Source organism: Hippoglossus hippoglossus, chromosome 6, assembly GCF_009819705.1.
Source record: "Hippoglossus hippoglossus isolate fHipHip1 chromosome 6, fHipHip1.pri, whole genome shotgun sequence".
NCBI lineage: Eukaryota > Metazoa > Chordata > Actinopteri > Pleuronectiformes > Pleuronectidae > Hippoglossus > Hippoglossus hippoglossus.
This window is the reverse complement of record NC_047156.1, coordinates 26,585,811-26,604,463: the sequence shown is the minus strand read 5'-3', so window position 1 is coordinate 26,604,463 and position 18,653 is coordinate 26,585,811. Positions and strand designations below refer to the sequence as shown.

At 39.6% G+C, this 18,653-nt stretch overlaps 2 protein-coding genes across 10 annotated transcripts in view; both read left to right on the top strand.

Moving 5' to 3' along the window:
* Positions 1-6,382, top strand: part of ankrd27 (ankyrin repeat domain 27 (VPS9 domain)) — a 35,146-nt gene extending 28,764 nt beyond the window's left edge. For 2 of the 3 annotated variants that reach the window (XM_034587368.1, XM_034587366.1), the window contains 7 exons: positions 419-613; positions 2,155-2,274; positions 3,106-3,279; positions 4,011-4,104; positions 4,298-4,376; positions 4,464-4,527; positions 5,610-6,382. In XM_034587368.1, the coding sequence (XP_034443259.1) occupies positions 419-613; positions 2,155-2,274; positions 3,106-3,279; positions 4,011-4,104; positions 4,298-4,376; positions 4,464-4,527; positions 5,610-6,227 (1,344 nt within the window). In that variant the 3' untranslated portion in view covers positions 6,228-6,382. The remainder of the gene's footprint in view (positions 1-418; positions 614-2,154; positions 2,275-3,105; positions 3,280-4,010; positions 4,105-4,297; positions 4,377-4,463; positions 4,528-5,609) is intronic. The other variant, XM_034587367.1, reaches the window with a different exon arrangement.
* Positions 6,383-11,297: 4,915 nt separating this feature from the next.
* LOC117762799 (palmitoyltransferase ZDHHC7-like) lies at positions 11,298-18,567 on the top strand. 7 transcript variants are annotated; one of them, XM_034587422.1, is made up of 8 exons: positions 11,298-11,661; positions 13,008-13,092; positions 13,977-14,288; positions 14,405-14,529; positions 14,867-14,963; positions 16,351-16,432; positions 16,592-16,722; positions 17,773-18,564. In XM_034587422.1, exons 3-8 carry the CDS (start codon positions 13,986-13,988, stop codon positions 17,950-17,952), a joined length of 918 nt encoding a protein of 305 aa, XP_034443313.1. In that variant the 5' UTR covers positions 11,298-11,661; positions 13,008-13,092; positions 13,977-13,985; the 3' UTR covers positions 17,953-18,564. The 7 variants fall into 7 exon arrangements, with proteins under 7 accessions (XP_034443313.1, XP_034443315.1, XP_034443312.1 ...); XM_034587424.1 differs by lacking the exon at positions 13,008-13,092 and having other exon boundaries at positions 13,980-14,288; XM_034587421.1 differs by lacking the exon at positions 13,008-13,092 and having other exon boundaries at positions 11,298-11,736.
* The last annotated feature ends 86 nt before the right edge of the window (positions 18,568-18,653 follow it).

The window sequence follows — 18,653 nt, the reverse complement described above, 5'->3', positions numbered from 1 at the left end:
ATAAAATGCAACAAAATACTTGACATGAAAGCAAAGAATTATAAAATATACAGTACAACAAAGAATTAAAGATAAATGTAATAAAATATAATGAATATAGTAAGATAAAACATTGGTTATATTTTGTTATTCCTTTTTTTGTTTTTTTATCATGTATATTGGACTATTATTTTATTTTGATATATAACGTGCTTATTCTGTATTTGGCTGCTGTAACAGTAAAGGTTGTTATAAACCCCTTATTAAACCTTTACATACTAGTTATAAATGCTTCATGTGAGAGCTAAAGTAAAGCAATAACAAACTGGTCTGTTTGCAACCAAAAGGACACAAAACATGACTTCAGTCCTTATGATGTGTCCTGCTTCTTTGCATTGGCTGAACAAATCTGACCCTCTGTCCTCCTTGTGTCTTGCAGCTGTCTGTTCTGCAGGCTGGAGCTCTCGGTGTTAACAGCTGTAACGCTGAAGGCTTCACGCCGCTCCATGTTGCCGCCCTGCACGGCCATTCGGCACTGGCTGCCCAACTGATCCGCCACGGGGCCAACGTCAACGCCCGCACGAACCAGAACGCCACGCCGCTTCACCTGGCCACCCAAAACAGCCACGTCCAGGTAGGGGTGGGAAGTGGTTGACTAAAGGAGCGATGCTGTTTCACAGTGTCCAAACTGTTTCTGATGTTTCTATTATTTATTTTGTGCCATCAGGTTTATTTTTTTGTAAAAGTAGTGTATGCACTGCAGAGATTTTACAATTCAAACTGCCACATTAAAATGCTTGTGTAACAATATAGCATGTTAGATAGCTCAGGGAGTTTGATGTGTTCTGTGAAGTAAGGTCTGTTGATCTCAAAAACTATTTGGATGCAAGAGAAGATGTGTATGGAAATGTCAATGTCATTTTATATCACAGGGATACTTCCTTTAAATCACTTCTGTAAAGTTTGGGTAACTAGTCCCATGCTTTTGTTTGGTATTTTGTTCTTATATCAGTGTGAACTCTCTGGTTTTAATAAGTGCTATGTGATATATATATATATATATATATATATATATATATATATATATATATATATATATAACAATAGTTACAATAATAATAATAATAATTATTATATAATAATTATAACCAAAAATGTGTGTTTTGACTCATGCAGCACATTTTTATCACATTGATGCAAAAGTATATTCTAAAGTATATACTATACAATATATTTGCAGGAAGAATTTCACTTCATAGTGGCCTCCTACAAGCACTGATGTTAAAGTTAATGCTATTGTAGCTCTAAATATAAATAATCTCTGGCAGTAGATGAATTTATCTTCTGTATCAACATTCACTGTCCTGTTGGTTAACTTTTAAAGATAGAAATCCAGAAATCAGTTACATGTTACTCATTACCCTGCTAAAATCAGTCAACAGTTCTATAATCAATGTGTTCTTATTTTGGTTTTTAACTTAATCTCATTGTTATATGAAATCTTGAAGAAAATCTGTGGAAATGTGGATGCAGGCTCAACCTCAGTGTTTTGTATGGCAGCAGGTTTCCTGCAGCAGGTCACAGTGCTGTGTTACTCTGTTGTTTCACCCCAGTGATAAAAAGTGTTGGTATGTAGAAGTAGGTCAGCCACCACTCTGATCATTTCTCTGGAATAAGGAAGTCTGGTTCATTGGTTTTGTCAGGTTCTGTGGCACCACCGTCTGGTGAACAGTTGGCATTGCGCACACACACACAGCCCCTGTTCAGGTCTGGTATTAGCACCTGTTTCAGGTGTTCAGATCACAAGTGGACAGCTGTCACAGTCTGACTGTTCACACCCAGGATTAGAACGTGTCTCCACACTATTCACTGTAAATCCACTGTATTTATACAGCTGTTCTAGTCTGATCAACCACTCAAAGAGCTTTACAGAACAAGTCGGGCTCACCCATTCACACACATTCACACTGCACTTCTATGCGCATCATCTTTGCTATCACACCACTTTTGCAAAGTCAGTTAATTGAGCTCAGTTTGTTATATAATATCTTAAAGACAATATTTGATGCCTCGTCAATGTAAATTTGCTTCAGGGCTTTTGTTCCCCTGCAGTGAAGGATTTTGTATCAACATGACGAAGTGACTGAGTGTGTTTTGTGTCCTTCATGTGTGTAGGTGGTGAGGTTCCTGCTTGAGTGCAATGCCAAACTGAATAAAAAGGATCACTATGGCAACACACCTCTGATACTTGCCTGTCTCTGTGGAAACCTGGAGACAGTCACTACCCTCTTACAGGTAAACACACTGTGGCTGCAGTTCAACACATATGAATTAAAACCATTTTCACTTTGATTTAAACACCATGACTGCAACTGTATTGGGTTGGAGCCATCAACATTGTTGTAGCACTTTCAACAAGTCAAGTCTGAATTAAATGCTGCCAGAATGACGTAAAAGCTGTGAGAGAGGTCAGCAAGAGAAAGATGCTACAGAGCTTCTTCATCTCCTATGCAGAAGGAAAACCATTAAGATGAGCAGAATGTTCTTAGAGCAGATCCGTCAATAAAAAGTATTGTTCCCTGGCAGCATGACAGAGACAAAAGGAAAGAAATCTGTGTACAACTGCAGGAATAATCCGACCAATAGGCTCCTTTTTTTTTATATGTTTCAATGAATAATGCCACGAGGAACATTAATGTTTAAAATCACCATTGTCTGAATGACGCAGCAAACAAACTGATGAAACCAGCAATCTTACATATTCCACATAGTGACTGTAAATAAAGATGAACAACATACCTCCTCTTCCTCCCACTGTACAAAGTTGAAACCAAAATGTCTCTGATAGAGGTGCCAGGCCATCTTGTGTTGGTGACATCGTTTGGGGCCAGAGTCTTTTCAGTAGTGATCGTGGTGTGGAGCCTAAGTATCAAGGTCCCACCCATGCATTCGCTCGTCCAATTGCGAGTCAATCTCAAGTGTCAATCATGAAATTTCACCCTGTTCTTATAGCATCAAACAACTTATTACAACCAAACTTATCAGACAATGAACACTCAAACAAACATCAGTGTAGGAACTTCTAGAAGATGCCTTTTCTAAGAGATGTAAAATGTATCTGTGCAGAGTAACGCCCTGGTGAACGTAGCAAACCTTCAGGGGAACACGGCTCTCCATGAGGCGGTGCGGGCCGGAAACCAGGCACTGGTGGAGCTGCTGCTGAGGAGTGGAGCCTCACCCGGCCTCAGAAACAAGAGGCAGAGGACGCCACTGGACTGCGCCTACGAACTGGGTGGAAAGGTGGTCCTGCAAACACTGTGTATATATATATATATATATTAGGGATGCACCGATATGGAATTTCTTGACCGATACCGATATTTAAAACAACAATCTAGCCGATAGCCGATACCGATACCGATATTTGTTTATTACTTGAATAATATGAAAAACAGAAAAAGTGACAAGTGTAACTTTAGATGCCATGTTGAAATCCTTGGTGGTATTACCCCCTCTTGAAATGTCGGCTGAACATGTCTTGCAAATTGCTAAACGGTGATCTTTCTCTGAGACAGTGAAGAAATCCCACACAGCCGACGCTGCCGACATTGTCTCTGCTGTTTGTTATACACTAATATATATCTGCCAATAGATCCTCCCTAGATTGTACACACTGGACCCACTAGACTATTTTAAATTAAGACACAGTGTTATTGTACTGTGGTAGCACACATCCACGTTCCACTGTGCTGTCAGTTTAAATTATACACCAACCGGCTAAACTCAATCGATGTTTACACCGGCTGTAGTGATGATACCATAACTTACTGTATGTAAGGTGTCTTTTAAAAGAATATTCCTGTATATGTCACATCAGAATGTTATTGTCAGTTGTGATTTGATTTTCCACCGGTCAACAGGATTAAAGCTCAACTGTCAATTAAAGTGGTTGGTGGAGCAATGTACAAATAACCTGAAGCAGGATTAGAAAGAGTGACAGCAGTAACACTGATTCCTCTTCTCCTCTGCAGAACACTGAGATCCTGAGAGCTCTGCAGAAGGCGTCTGGACTTTCCCCTGATGATGAACCCATCAAACTCCTCTCTGTGCCCAAAGGAGCTCTTGGTAATAGTAGCATCATTGATCATTTCCAAACTGCCACGAATCCTCTTTGATGAGAGGACACCTTTTACTTAAAGCTTTTAGAACAAGGCTATCAATCTGTACTTGAGATGTTCTTCTCATTTCAGGCGTTTTTGTCAGTTACTGTGTCAGCAGTTAATCAGGATATGATCTCTCTCTGTTGTCACCACTACAGCTCATTCATTTGTGCAGCGTCTCAGGCTGCAGGATCACTCCAATGGCAGGAGACAGAAACTGGCTCAGTCCATCAGCAGGTAGACGGCCTTGTTTATCTAGAGTTCTATAGACTTTGCTTATTTAAAAGTCATTTTTAAACTTTGTTTTAATGTCCTTTAACTCAGGATGCAGCAGATGAAGAAAGGTTCCTCTGGTTCTCCCCCCAGGTGTTCACCAACCCTGAACCAGGTATTATACTGTGCACATTCTCACTGTTGCACTCCTTATGTGAGCATGTATTAGCCACAACAAGGCAAGGAGGCCAAGTCCACCTATTTAGTCCATAGTGAAATACCTCAACAACAAATGGATAGATTTCCATTTAATGTTTACAGACATTCATGGTCTCCAGAGGATGGAAACTAGTGACTGACCACTTACGTTTTCATTCACCAGTTTCTGCTTCACTTAATTATACCAAAGCTCTCAGAATACTGACATGTCATCCTCAGCTGTACACTTGAAATGAATGCTCTTATAGATTCTTACAATAGTATAGTAACATGGCTAGTATTTTAAATAGCTTTCTTTCAAATTGGTGAGATTTCACTTAATTCACCTTCTGTGAAGAAAATGTAGTGAGAGTCTGTTAAAATTTGACTTTTATACTAATTGAAACAATAAATGAGACTTTCTCGTCTGTGTGGCGGTGAAACATCACACATGTTTCTGGGCAATAGATCCACCATTCTGAGATATTTATCATATTTATAGTATTTTGAATACATCTCAGAAATCATGAAAAATTATACCGATTTTATGTCAAATACATGCATATATATTCAGAATAAAATTAAATATATGATTATCAACAATGGAGAATGTTCATATGTAACTTTGTTTCACAAAAAAAGCAAACATGGTTGAGCATGTTCTTAGACAGTACCTTACAGTTTTAGAGTTGGAGTGGCATCTGTCCATCCAATACCTATACCACTTATATGCATATTCTTTTGAGGGTCATGGGGGGACTGGAGCCGATCCCAGCTGACATTGGGCAAGAGGTGGGGGACATCGGTAATCTGTTTAGTATTGATTATTTATTCTGCCAATGTATGTGAACACAATTTGCTGTGTTTACATACGGCTGTGCACACAGCAACTTAATCACCTGCACTCAAATAACACACACCTTCTTATTCTGCTCTCTTTTTATTTTGCACTGTTTTCTGCCCTTTGGTCAGTGAGGAATGACATTTAGCTCAGCTGTATTCTAGGTATGAGGATGAATGACAGTAACAGTAAAACAGTTGAACCTTATTTCTTCACAGAAGAATCCAGACAGGAGAAGGTTGAGGCGAGGGGAGACAGTGGAGGGCAGCAGTCCATCAGGAAGCTGCGACCCCGGGCCCCGGCGGGGAGAGCGGCCCCTGGGACGCTGTCACACCCTGGACTCTGGAGAAACCACAATAAAGCGGCTGGTGTCTTTTCCAACTTGCAATGCATCTGAATGCACCCAGAAAGAGAGCAGTCAGACTGACGACACACACGCCCCCAGAACCGGTGAGGACACTCTGTCAGCAGGTGTTCACACGTCCAGAGACACAGATGAAGCTCACTCCACTGATGTCTCGAGCTGTAGCACCGGTAGCGAGACCTCCCCATCCCCGCCATCCAACACGTCATCACATGCCGATTATTTGTTTGAAGCCCCTCCCACACACATCCTCACTAACCTCTCTGCTTCACATGAGTCAGAGGAGCCGTCTCACGCCAACAGCCAAAGCCTCCAGCCTATAAACGGAACATTAGTGGAGCCATGTGACGACCAAACTCGGCCTTGCATCGACACAGAGCCCTTGACTTCAGAAGGCAAAGATGGAAACTCTAATCCCACCCACCACGCTGACCACCACCCCCCCATCCAACAGTCAAATGGATTCAACTAAAAGCTTTCTACAGCTTTTACTTCACAGGAACAACACGGGATAAAGAGTTCACTCATATTAGAAAGAACCTATGTGATCACTTACTGTAGTTGTATTGCAGGTTCAAATTTCTGCCTCCACTCCAGTACAATAGAGATGAATGGAGTTAACTTGTATGACTACAATTGTTCTCTTCTTTTCATTTATTCAGTCAAAAAACAGCAGTGTAATAAAATAATAACACAGTGCCGCGTTGATGTGGGCGTGAGACAATGATCCATGAAGTCAGTTAATCAGACACAACACTGCACACAGGTTCAGAACTTTATGGCCAGGTTATTCAATGCTATCACAGCAGCAATAACTTTATCCCTGTCTCCACTGCAGCGCTGTCAACTGCAAAGTTACAACATCATACATCAGGGTTTAGCACTTGCACCTTCTCAATTGTGTTGTATTAAAATAAAAAAACAGCCTTCACAGTAAGATCTGGGGCTTCTCCAGTGAAGAAACCACAACACTGTTTGCAGAAAGGGATGTTGTTTCTATCCACTTCCACTGTGCAGAGGTGGAGGCAGAAATTTCAGAGACTGACTCAAAAAGTGGATGAACCAAATACCTACCTGTTTCTGCATGGAAGGTAAAGTGAAACTATTTTTTGTAATTTGGGATAACTGATCCTTTAAAGTCACAATGAAGTGTAAAAGGTGTGTAGTGGTTTCCGTTCCACATTTCTGACAGCACACACAAATCCACCGATTCCCTCCCTGTCGTTTTTAAACTCGAGAAATTCTTGGATTTGAAGGAGCTGTCATGACGAACACATTTCAGGAGTTAATTTTTATATGTATGAGTAGATGCACTAAAATGCACTAATCTTTTCCATCCTAACAAACATCCTGTTGACTTACTTTTCTTAATTGAAAAACATCCACAACACAACCGAATACATATAAAACATGTTTAGGACCTGACGTTTTTCACATTGTTGTGTCCTGATTGTCTTTAACAATGCAAACACTGTTCTAAATTAACTGGGCTGAATGATTCCCTTCATTAAATCCAGCCTCAACATGATTTTTCCATAGCTAATATGGATTTAAAAGATTCTGCTCAAGTATCATTTCATTGTGACTTGAGCAGTGATACTAACAGAGCTGAGGATTCCCCCCCCCCCTCCCTCGTCTACCCTGAAGCAGCTTCTCTATCTCCCCCTCCTCTCCTGAGTGTGAAGCACTTTCTTCTACTTCTAGGCTAAACAAAAAGAAAAAGGGATGCAAACTGATGTTGTTTTAGTTTGATACTGTTTGAATGTTGTTGCTTTTGCTTTATGTAAAGCCATTCGAGTGCAGCTCAAATCTGAGCTTTGTTTTACTTGAACGTTAGACATTGGATTGATTACAGGGTTGAATTTGATTTACAGTTTGAGTGGTTCTCTCTTTCTTTCCCTCCCATTTAACATCGTACTTCTCCATGTACTGTTTCATTGTTTGGATACATTTACATTTTATTTATGACTGTGTTGTCGGGAGGGTGTTGTGTGTTCAGAGAGGTTCGACTTCTCCTGAATGTGAGAATGTGTTTTCTTCCCAGACATGGATAAAGTTGAAGGATCAAACCTCTGGCTCTGCATGTTTTTCATCCATTCACTACAAATCAATCACTGCTGATGATTTTCCAAATCGTATCGTCAGATTTTCAGTTAATTTCAGCCACTTGAGTTTGATTCTTGAAACTTGCTGCCAATAGTCAGACGCACGTTTATTTGTTTTTAACTGTCACTGCATTGCAATGTGTAGTAATTTTACAGATACAGTATATTCAGTATACTATATGTGTATATGCATATGTCTTTTCACATTGAACCTATTATATATTATGTCAATACATATATGTGGTACAGTTTAGGTAGAATATGAAAAGAATGCTCAACAATAATAATAATAGATATAGTTATATATCACTTTTAAAACATATGTTTAAGTTGCTGTACCCAGCGACCCAAAAGTCATTTAAATTCAGTGAAGCTGCACCACAAACTCTAACTATGCCTGATTTGTTTCATCAACATTCATGCATTATTCTCTGGGTAACTGGTGAGAATGTTAAAAAAATCCATCCCTTTGTCTGGATCCACTCTAAAAGATCCTTGGCCCATGTCCCATCCCTCCACCAAGTTTTGTGGAAATCAGTTGTGTAGCTGTTGTGTAATCCTGCTGATTAACAAACAAACAAACCAACAAACAAGTTGGCAGGTAACCATCACCACTGCCTGCTCCTGACAACAAACAGGGTACACAAAGCACCTTTAACCACAGAAATGTGTTGATATAATCCTCATTCAACTTGATGAATAGAATCTGAGCCCCCTACTACTCTATATTGTCGGTTCATGCAGGAAAATGTCATCCACAGGTAAAAACGATTTTCATCTACGATTGTGAATTTTTCCTATCCGACTATCAGATAAACAAGACTGCAGAGGTTGTGATGGGAAAACATAAGTGTTTGGGAAAACTAACTAAAATCAGAACTTAGTAAATTGGCAGCTATGATGTGTATGTACAGCAGCTTTATCCACTTAATAACTGCTCATTAGACTTCATCAAGACTGTGTGGGTGTATTTAAAAGGACTGATTGAAGTTTTTATGCACTTTTAATTCAATGAGAAATAAAGTGACTGATCTATTATGTTGTCAAAAATCAGCTAATTTTTGTAAATAACTAGGAAAAGTTCAAGTTTACATTTGTGAATTGTTCAGTAATGTATGCAAGTGTAACATTTTATATTTCACTAGAGGTTTTCACATCATGATATAATACTGGTAAAAACAAACTCTTCTCTGTATTTATTCAGTATTGATGTTTTTACCCATCTCAAGTCCGTTTCAAGTCACTGCAGCTCGGTTGTACAATACACTGGAATGAAATTAAACCAATGACTGCCCGCGAAGAGACGGAACTAACAACAGATGGTATGAGTTTGAAAAGTAACCAGCGGTGATGTGAAACATAGAGGAACCAAATAAAACATGCACAACCAGCAGGTTGCTCCTATAACATAAGTATTCATATACATAACCATTTCAAGACAACTGTATTACAGTATAATGAAGTCACAGGGCAGTGCTGTATAACTGTCCCCTTCAGTGTGACTGGTCACATTAATGGCCTCTTCACACACCTCACTTATCTGACTGGATGTATTTGATTGCAAACAGTTTGAGTGAGGGTGATGCTCACTGCCTCCGTTCCCTCTGTGACTGTTCACCAGGTTTACACGGTGCTCTCCCTCTGTCTGTGTTTAGCCTGTCACACACACGCAGCATCTTTTTGTTTCAAATTTCAAACCCAGCGATGAGTCTTAATCATTTTTGTATGTGTTTTTATTTTCAGGTTTGGATGTTTAAAGATGATGTGAATGTGCCTTATTTAATTCACTCCCAAATAACCAATAATAAACCTGTAATTTGAACTATGATTTAGACTAATTCTGCATTTTTTCTGAGCGGTTTAATTTTTTACTGAAACTTACAAGTACATTCTATTATTGTTTTGGAACCATATCTGTTATGGTTAAATACTTGGAAGCACTGATATTAGTTCTTTTTTTCATTTTCTCTGTATTTTGGAGAGATTTAACAAGTACAAGAATTAAATATCTTGCAAAAGTTCACATCAGTTCAAGTCGCATCATGTTTTCCTGTGACACATTAGACTGCACTACTAAACACTGACTTCACAATGAGCTGTGTGGGTGCAGCATAGTTTTACACACAAACGTATACAATTTTACTAATTTAATATGGAAGGTCCCTTTTGGAAGCGTTTGTGTAGCTTTTGAACATATGATCACATGAACTGTTGAAAACTGCATTTTCTTCTCAGCACATCAAGGAACACAAACTCTCCCATGTGGCTCCTTCTGAAGTTTCGACAGTTATTTTTCCCATCAAATTGTTTTGGGGTAGATTTCCCTCACTCTTAACTGTTGAGGGTTAAGGGCAGAGGTTGTTGAACCTTGTTAAGCATAATGAGACAAATACAAAAATATGATTGATTGATTCCATCTGTGTTGCCTCAATGTTCAGTCTTGACTTTGGAGACAGTTGAGAACATAGTTTAATCACAAGGCTCATTCAGTTAAAGGACAGCTTTAGTGAAGGGCTGTACAAATAAAGAGTGAGCTCTTATTAACTCAAAGGTTTTTTCTAAGCTGCAGAATCAAGAGTAGCCTGACTGGTCTTTAGCATATAGCATCAAACCTTTGACGTTATTAACAGAACAGTCATTTAATTCATAAAAAGTCAAATCAATACTGAAGGAAAGAGTCATTTCTAGATTAAGTCTGCCAGTAGCTGATATAATAAAGTACATTCTTTTCTCCTGACTAACTACATTTTCATATTTAGTGGATTCTAGCATTTATTAGTCATTATATAATGTAAGTATTTAAGTTTTATGTCACAGGGTTAATAGAAACGAGTATCAAATTACCACAGGGATTGAAAAGCAAGTCCTACTGACACAGAGATAATACGTCACAAAAATAGAGGAGGGACATGTCTGAGAATTCCATACAAAACAATGTACATTGAGCATGGGAAGTACTGGTGTACCTAGTGTGAAGTACCTGCAACAGTACAATACTGCTGAAACACCAATAACTCAATGTAGGAAAGGTCCTTTGTCAGACCTTTTTTTAAAATACTGTCGCTTGTGTAGGATTTTGAATCCAGGGCTTTTAGATGTGATGGAATATTTAGTAAATGTGGTATTGGTACTTTTACTCCAGTAACTGATCTGGGTTTTTATTTGAACAGTGTTTATACTAAATGAAGATAATTCTCTCTGGGTTCGTGCAGAGGTCTGGTTGTTGATGTATTTAACTCAGACAGAAAGGGGCCTGGTTATTAAAGGCTGAGAAGCTTTCATTAGAAGTGCTGGCTATCTGAAACCTGGAGGGAAACACTTCCTCCAAACACAAACGGGACGGAATGGAAGGAAGGGCAGAAAATACATGACTAAATATGAGATGAGTCCGAGCAGAAAAATAATTTCAAAAATGTTAAATATCTCTCTAAAGTGCGTCAAACACAGGTCTTAGTGAAATAAAAGAAGAACCCGTTATTTCTCCCCACCCTTGGCGGAAGAAGAACGGGAGCTACCCTGCCTCTTATTGGCTCACCCTGATTCTATTCTTCCTTAAGCGTAGCCAATCATCGTGCTTCTTTATTGAACCTAAGCCAATCATCGTCAGGGCAGGGGCGGTTGTTCCTGGGAACAAGGAGCTTGTAGAATAGTGATCCTTATTTATTTGTCAACCTTTTAAAAACGCCGAAAAGTTCATATGTTGCTGCTTGTGTCCACAACGTGAGGGGTTCCCACCGCCAGCTGGACAATGAAAGGACCTGCAGCGTCCGTCGCGGCTGTTGTGTGTGTTTCCATTGCCAGGTGAGGACCCTGGAAACCATCCACAGCCTCACAAGCTAACGACATGACAGCTGGACGTGTTAGCAGTGAGGGCAGGTTAGCTACTTGGCTGCCTCGCGTGCACTGCTGTGTGTTTCTGCTGCCTCTGGTGTCGTAGTGTAATACCTGCTTTATTTAAAGATGCACTTTGTCTCTTATAATGTGTCTCATGCATTCACGCGCTGTCTGGCGTGTTATGCTAACGTTACTTATTACTGAGCTAAGTAACTTGTACTTTCCTGCAGTATTTCTATTTCAGAATCAGCATTGTGTGTCATGTGTGTGTGTGTGTGTTAACTGCGCCCAGTGTCCTTAACAAACAGTCAACAGTAAAAAGAGGCTACAAAATAAACACAACGACTATGTGCAAATAGAGTGAAAGTGTAGAAGACAGTAGTGCAACAGGACAACAAGCTAAGAAAGGGTGGACATCAACATGTAACATCTGCAGATGGACTCGTGAGCAGAGGACAGTGCAGATGCACGAACAAATATGGATTGTAATGTAAGATGAATTCTATTTGTAGGCAACTCAATAGCTTCTTCTGTTTCACATTTGTAATTCAATCACAAGCCCATAATCCAAGAAAGACTGCCGCCCATATTGTTTATTGCACATTTACACAACTTTTACCTTTTATATTGCACATTTAGATAACCAGCCGTGTGGACATTTCAATTTTTTATTGCATATAGTACTTCTATTCTATCAATTTCTTTCTAGATTCTTGTTTCTATATTTATTTTTTATTTCTTCCTACATTTTTCCTCTTTTCCCTGTTTCGCTGCTACTTCCTTGTGCTGCTAGTATGCTTATCTTATCTTATCTTATCTTATCTTATCTTATCTTATGTTATCTTATCGCGTAGCTACAGTTACTAGTTACTCCCCAGTGGTGCTGAAGCAAGTAGTCAAATTATGTTTGATTTATGTTTACGCATGTTTAATGATTTTACAGTGCTTTGCATTGTATAAGTTTATTGTGAGTTTGTTTGTGTTTGTCAAGTCTTAGTTAGGGTATAACGTTTTCCCTCTGAATTGTGGTAGAGTAGAAGTATTAAATAGCATCAAATGAAAATTATACCTATGTACAAAGCTATAGTAAATGCACTGTCTACCATTGCTTCTTTGGGCTTAGTTGGTAGGTTAAATCTCTACAAGTGTATTTTGTTGATCTGTAGCCTACCAGAGTGTACAAGGGGAAAAAAGGTTTGTCACCTTTGTGCACAGTGAAAGGTAAAGCTAACTTCTCCGTTTCAATCATCGACAAACCGAAAAGGTTTAAATCTTATTCAGCAACAGTACAACTTTTATTCTGCTCTCTACAGCAATGTGACCCAGAGTGAAAGTAGCCTGTGACTCCATGGAGCGAAAGGAAGACGAGATAATGTCATAAAGTAGAGTCACTTTGAAGTAAGTTTGTATCATCCTGAGTCTGCACTCAAGCTGTTTTTCTCTTTCGCAGCAAACTACATCTGCAGCAATCTACAATAGATCTGCAATAATTCTCTCTGTCAAGGAGGATAGGTTTTCTGATTGTTTTGAAACTAGGTGGAAGGATGGGTTATGGACCAAGGAAGAAGTCCAGACAAATGGACGCATTCAGAAATGTTTTATCTCTGATAGGGCATTTTCACTGCATTCTCAGGAATTAATTCATGGAGCTTGATTAAATAAGTCACGCATATTTAGGGAAATGATACCTATGAGTGTGTACACATCTGGTGTGGTTTGATTGAATTTAAGAGGACTTTTAGGCCTTGGCAGAGGTGTGCGCTCTATTGAGTGCCATTCTACTTAGCTGATTGATTGATTGTTGAGTCAATCAACAGAAACATTTTTTCTTGAAGAAAAGACTCATGTTCCAGCTTCACACATATGTGTGTGTTTTAGATTGTTGGTCAGATAAAATAAGATAGTTTTGAAGAAAATAAATGGGTGAAAACAGTTGTCAGTGGTAGCTCTAACCTACAACAAACATGCATCCATGCTCTTGATAGTGCAGAGCTCGTGTCCTTTGCTGCTGTTTAAATTTCTCTTGCGTCATGGCAAGGTAAACTCTGTCAAAGTAACTGTGAGTAAATTTGAAAGGCATTATTCATTGTTATAAATTATTTACTGTATGTTAAACCTCTGACAAGCAATATCATTGTCAATTGCACTGCAGTTGATATACTTTACTTTTAGCAACCGATGAATAAAACCAACGACAGGGTAGTAAATTAAAAAAGTTTGGGTTTGGCAAAAATGTTGATTAATAGCAGCTGAAATCCACATTTGTCTTCTGTTACTTCCAGCAGGGCACAATGTCCTCAAGCCACCGTATGAGGGACATGGAGCAACAGCACCCCCTGCTGGACGGGGAGGAGGAGGCGGTTGAGAGGAGTTTCTACAGCGAGGTTAAGCAGCTCTGGTTCATCCAGGACTGCTGCGGCATGGTGTGTGCCTTCATCACCTGGTTCCTGGTCTTCTTCGCTGACTTTGTGGTCACCTTCGTTATGCTGCTTCCCTCCAGGAGCTTCTGGTACGCTGTGATCAATGGGGTGGTCTTCAACAGCCTGGCGGTGCTGGCGTTGGCCTCCCACCTGCGCACCATGCTGACTGACCCAGTGAGGAGGCTGAGGTTTATTTTGATAGAGAAATTAGAGGAACTTTGTTGCAATTCAAGTGCTATATGTTTACCATCTCCTCTGTTAATCCTCTCTTTCCACCCTCCTCTTCTCAGGGAGCTGTTCCAAAAGGAAACGCCAACAAGAAATACTTGGAGAGTCTGCAGCTGAAGCCAGGAAAGGTCATCTACAAATGTCCAAAATGCTGCAGCATCAAACCTGAGAGGGCTCATCACTGCAGGTAGTGACCCCAAGTCCCCCTGCCATGCTTAAATGTTTTTCGTTGGTTTTAAAACCTAATTATTCAGTTAATTAAGAAATATAGTTTATTTTACAGAGAGGTCTTGGAATGTTTTTTCTTACCTGCTGAAGACAGTAACTTTGGGCTGTCTGAGACAGCTGGTGAGCTCATTGACATATGCCAATTTAACAAAAACGTAAATAAACAATTTGCTATGCCGGGGCAGATTATTCGACCATGTGTGCCATCTTTGGGGTTGAATTTTGTCTGCTTGTGGTTATTTTGTGTCACTTTGAGCGCAGAAAGTAAGTGATGCTGCCATGCTCTTCTTCTATAGTATCTGTGAGCGCTGCATCCGAAAGATGGACCATCACTGTCCCTGGGTCAACAACTGTGTCGGAGAGAAGAACCAGCGCTTCTTCGTCCTCTTCACTGTTAAGTTCATTTTCAAGTCCAGGTTATTTGACCTTCTTCTGCAGACACTTCTAGAAAGGAAAACCAGGAAAGTGTATGTTATGAAAAAGCACTGAAAGTTTGGTAACGTAAAATGGCAGATTTCCAGAGGATTGAAGGCACCTATTTGCCTCAGATATTCATGTTTTCAGTGAGGTCAGCCGTTTGAAAGTAACTAAGACAGCAGCTCTTTGACCAAAAATTGATCAGTGGAAGATAATTAGCAGAGAGTGTACACTTTAGAGGGAGTAGATGCTGGTGATTATTTTAAAATGAAAATGAAAACATGGCTGGATAATTTTGTTTCAGTCTGAATGGTTTTATCTTTTTCTGTCTATGTTCAGTCTCCTGAATTGCCGACCTAAACTCTCTGAGACCAGTGACTCCTCTCTGATGGATTAAAGAAGTGATGTTGGTGACAGATTTGTGTGTAGACAAAGAGTAGACTGTGTTTTTAGTGCTGTTGTAGCATTTGTATGAATAGTTAGAAAGATATTCAGAGCTTCAATGTTGAGTAAGATTCTGACTAGTTTAAAATGCTGCTGAGGATGATGCTGTGAGGCTATCTGGAAATTATGTTGAGCGAGCAGTTGATTAATTGATTATTCAACAGACAGAAAAATAAATTTCACATGAAAAAACTGCTGCTTTTAGTCTTGCGTGATAGTAAATTCAATATTGTTTGGATAAATCGTTGAAAAAAACAGTACATTTGCTTTCATGCTTTTCACAGTTTTCACTTGTATCTGGCATTTTTATCGACCAAATAATTGATTCATTTATTGAGAAATTGTCAGAAGATCAATTTGAATAATTTGTTGCTGTTGTAAATGCAGCCATCTCTGGCTTCCAGATAACCACATGAGCTTGCTCCACGTTAATACGCTGTTAGGCTCAGAGGTCAACACCATGAGACAGTTAGCTGGTGAAATGCACAAATTTGGGTTTACAGTTAAAAGTGTTAACCCAAGGCAAACACCACATTCATTTATTTTGCTGCTGTGAGCAGATTTACTGATGGTGGTGATCATACTGAAAAGGATGAATGTGGTGCAAAATGTTCAGGTGATAGATGCAGCTTTGCAGCGTCCCCCCCACAGATTTGGCAGACCTCCATGATCCATGAAAAAACCCATTTCAGAATAGTTCTCATGTATTTGTGCATCATCTATATTGTAAGATGTCTTACTTTTCTGCATTGAGCAGGTAACCTCTATTTTTTCTTTACATCTAAACCTTCTGTCATTTATTTTGCCATATGTAATCCATGTGGCAACACAGCAGACTGAAAGGGATGAAAAATACTTTGAGGGGTCTATCACATGCGAGATGAAGGAAGACGTCTGATACATTTTCTTCTTACCGCAGATGTACATTGCTGTAATCTCTGGTCACGCTCTGGCTCTCTGTGGATACCACTTCATCACGTGCATCAGAGTCCAGTGGAGAGGTTACCATCCTTATTTCTTCCTCAGTGTGGTTTTCTCTAATGAAAACAGAGAGTGTCATAATGCTGTTTACACACATGTGTGGTTTGTGAATACAATGTGATGTGGAGTCTGTTAAGAGAACTGTTCCAGCAGCCTGCTTTTGTTTTGTCTTTGCACAGAGTGCAGCGATTTCTCTCCTCCAGCGACGATGATGCTGATGATCTTCCTCTGCATGGAAGGCCTCCTCTTCCTCACCTTCACAGCCATCATGTTCTGCACTCAGCTCCACTCCATCTGCAACGATGAGACGGTGAGGACTTATGTCTTACATTGCGTTTGTTATGGTGAGGTTTTAGTTCTCTGTGTGTAATGAGCAGCTATTAATGTATAATGTTGCTTTTATGTGTATGTTTACAACTCAATCACACTGAAATTTCTAGAAATAATGCTTTAGCAGATATTCATAGACAAAACATTGTTTTTTGTACTGAAATTTAGTCGTTAAAGAATTATGACCAGGTTATGTGCTGACTGAGTGGGACATTTTACACTGTTAAAAACCAACTGCACCACTGCTGTCTGTGCCCACTGGTATGAGTTTACTGTGATGAAGTGTGATACCAACATTGGAAAGTAAAGAATATTGTAGAATATCTTCAATGTGCTTTTCACACTCTAAACCTTGTTCAGATGTGGTATTAACATGTGCCGACAGCTCTGAGTCTTAAATAGAAGCTGCCTTTGTCCATTATGTGTGAGAACGTGTTAAAACTCAAAGAGAGATATTATTATAGCGCCAACCATCTTGGCCAATTTGGATGAACTGGAAGACCCAATTTCTTCTTTTAATACCAGGCCCTACAGTTTATAGGGCTAGGCACAGGATGCATTGTTGCCTCCTGCTGGTTTAAAACAGAATTACAATCGTTTTTTGCAAACAGAAAAGACGTGTGTATTTGCAAATAGTGCTAGGAAGTGAGATCTAATCACAGATGGTCACAGAAGACAGACTCCAGATGTAAATAGGTCCTCAGATTGACTTTAAATTATATTTTTATATTGTGATTGAATCACATTTTGTTCATAATTGAACTCTTTTTCTTTCATTCATGGTATTTTTCATGTGTTACTCAGAATCATAGTTTGGCTGAGTGTGACTCTTTGCTATAAAGATTCTCACTCAAAGGGCAGTGGGTATATTCCTTTTTTCTCTGATTATCTTCTCACAGCACATGTCCATAAACCAGCCAGGCTCCCAAACAGTAACCCACTGATGTGTAGTCTGTCTGCTCTGCAGATCATAGTGATCCTCCAGATTCCTATTCTTTATGTAATTAGTTTGTGTGTCTTTATCTGTTAGGAGATTGAGCGTTTGAGGAACGAGAAGCCAACATGGGAGCGTCGGACTCGCTGGGCAGGCCTGAGGTCGGTGTTTGGAGGTCAGCCCTCCCTGCTCTGGATGAGCCCCTTCGCTGGACTCAGACTATCAAGCTTTCTACCTAAACGCACCTGGAGGGGTGGGGCAGAGTTCTCAGTCTGACGCAACGTTATTCAAACACCCCACAGAGGTTGTACCTCCTTGTGGTGGTGGTGGTGAATCGAAACCAGCCCCTGCAGTCAAGGCCCTGCAGAAAGTCCAGCTGGGCTTGTGGAGCACTCCACTCCTCTGTGTTGTCCCTCGATCTGGAGGCTGTTTCTGAGCCAGAGGAAACTGGTTCAGTGTCTCTAAGCAAGAGCTGAGTCTCCATATCTATCGCTTGTTTTCTGACCCTGTGAAAAGAAAGGTGGGGGAACATCATCCCAGCTAGGGGCAAAAAATATCTCTCCACCTACTCACAGACCAATGATGCAGGATATGTGGAGAATCTTTGTTGCTTCCACATGAATCATTCAAGCTTATGTGAGTGATTCAAATTTGGACACTAAATGTTTTTAAATCATAGATTAGTTTTGTCAAACTGTTGGGAACCACTCCTCTAAAGCATGTTTTTGTGTGTATGTAATAGTTGATCTGCACTATAAAGAAATGTAAAAAGCATGACAAGTCTAATGAAAACACCATTTGAATAGTTGCTGGAAATAAATCATAAATCATTTTATTTCTCATCTTAATGAATATTGTTGTTAAAAAAATAAAGTTGTTGTTACTGTGGGATTTTTAATGGGACATTTTTATTTCTCTTCAGATTCATCAAACCTTCAAGGCTGTGTGAAATGAGAAATACCTGCTCCCAGTGCTTA

Excerpts from the sequence above, each read along its gene's own strand:
- LOC117762799 (XM_034587417.1), top strand. Across the intron at positions 14,289-14,404 it reads GCACCATGCTGACTGACCCA|GGAGCTGTTCCAAAAGGAAA; the intron begins GTGAGGAGGCTG and ends TCCTCTTCTCAG. Across the intron at positions 14,964-16,350 it reads GCTTCTTCGTCCTCTTCACT|ATGTACATTGCTGTAATCTC; the intron begins GTTAAGTTCATT and ends TTCTTACCGCAG.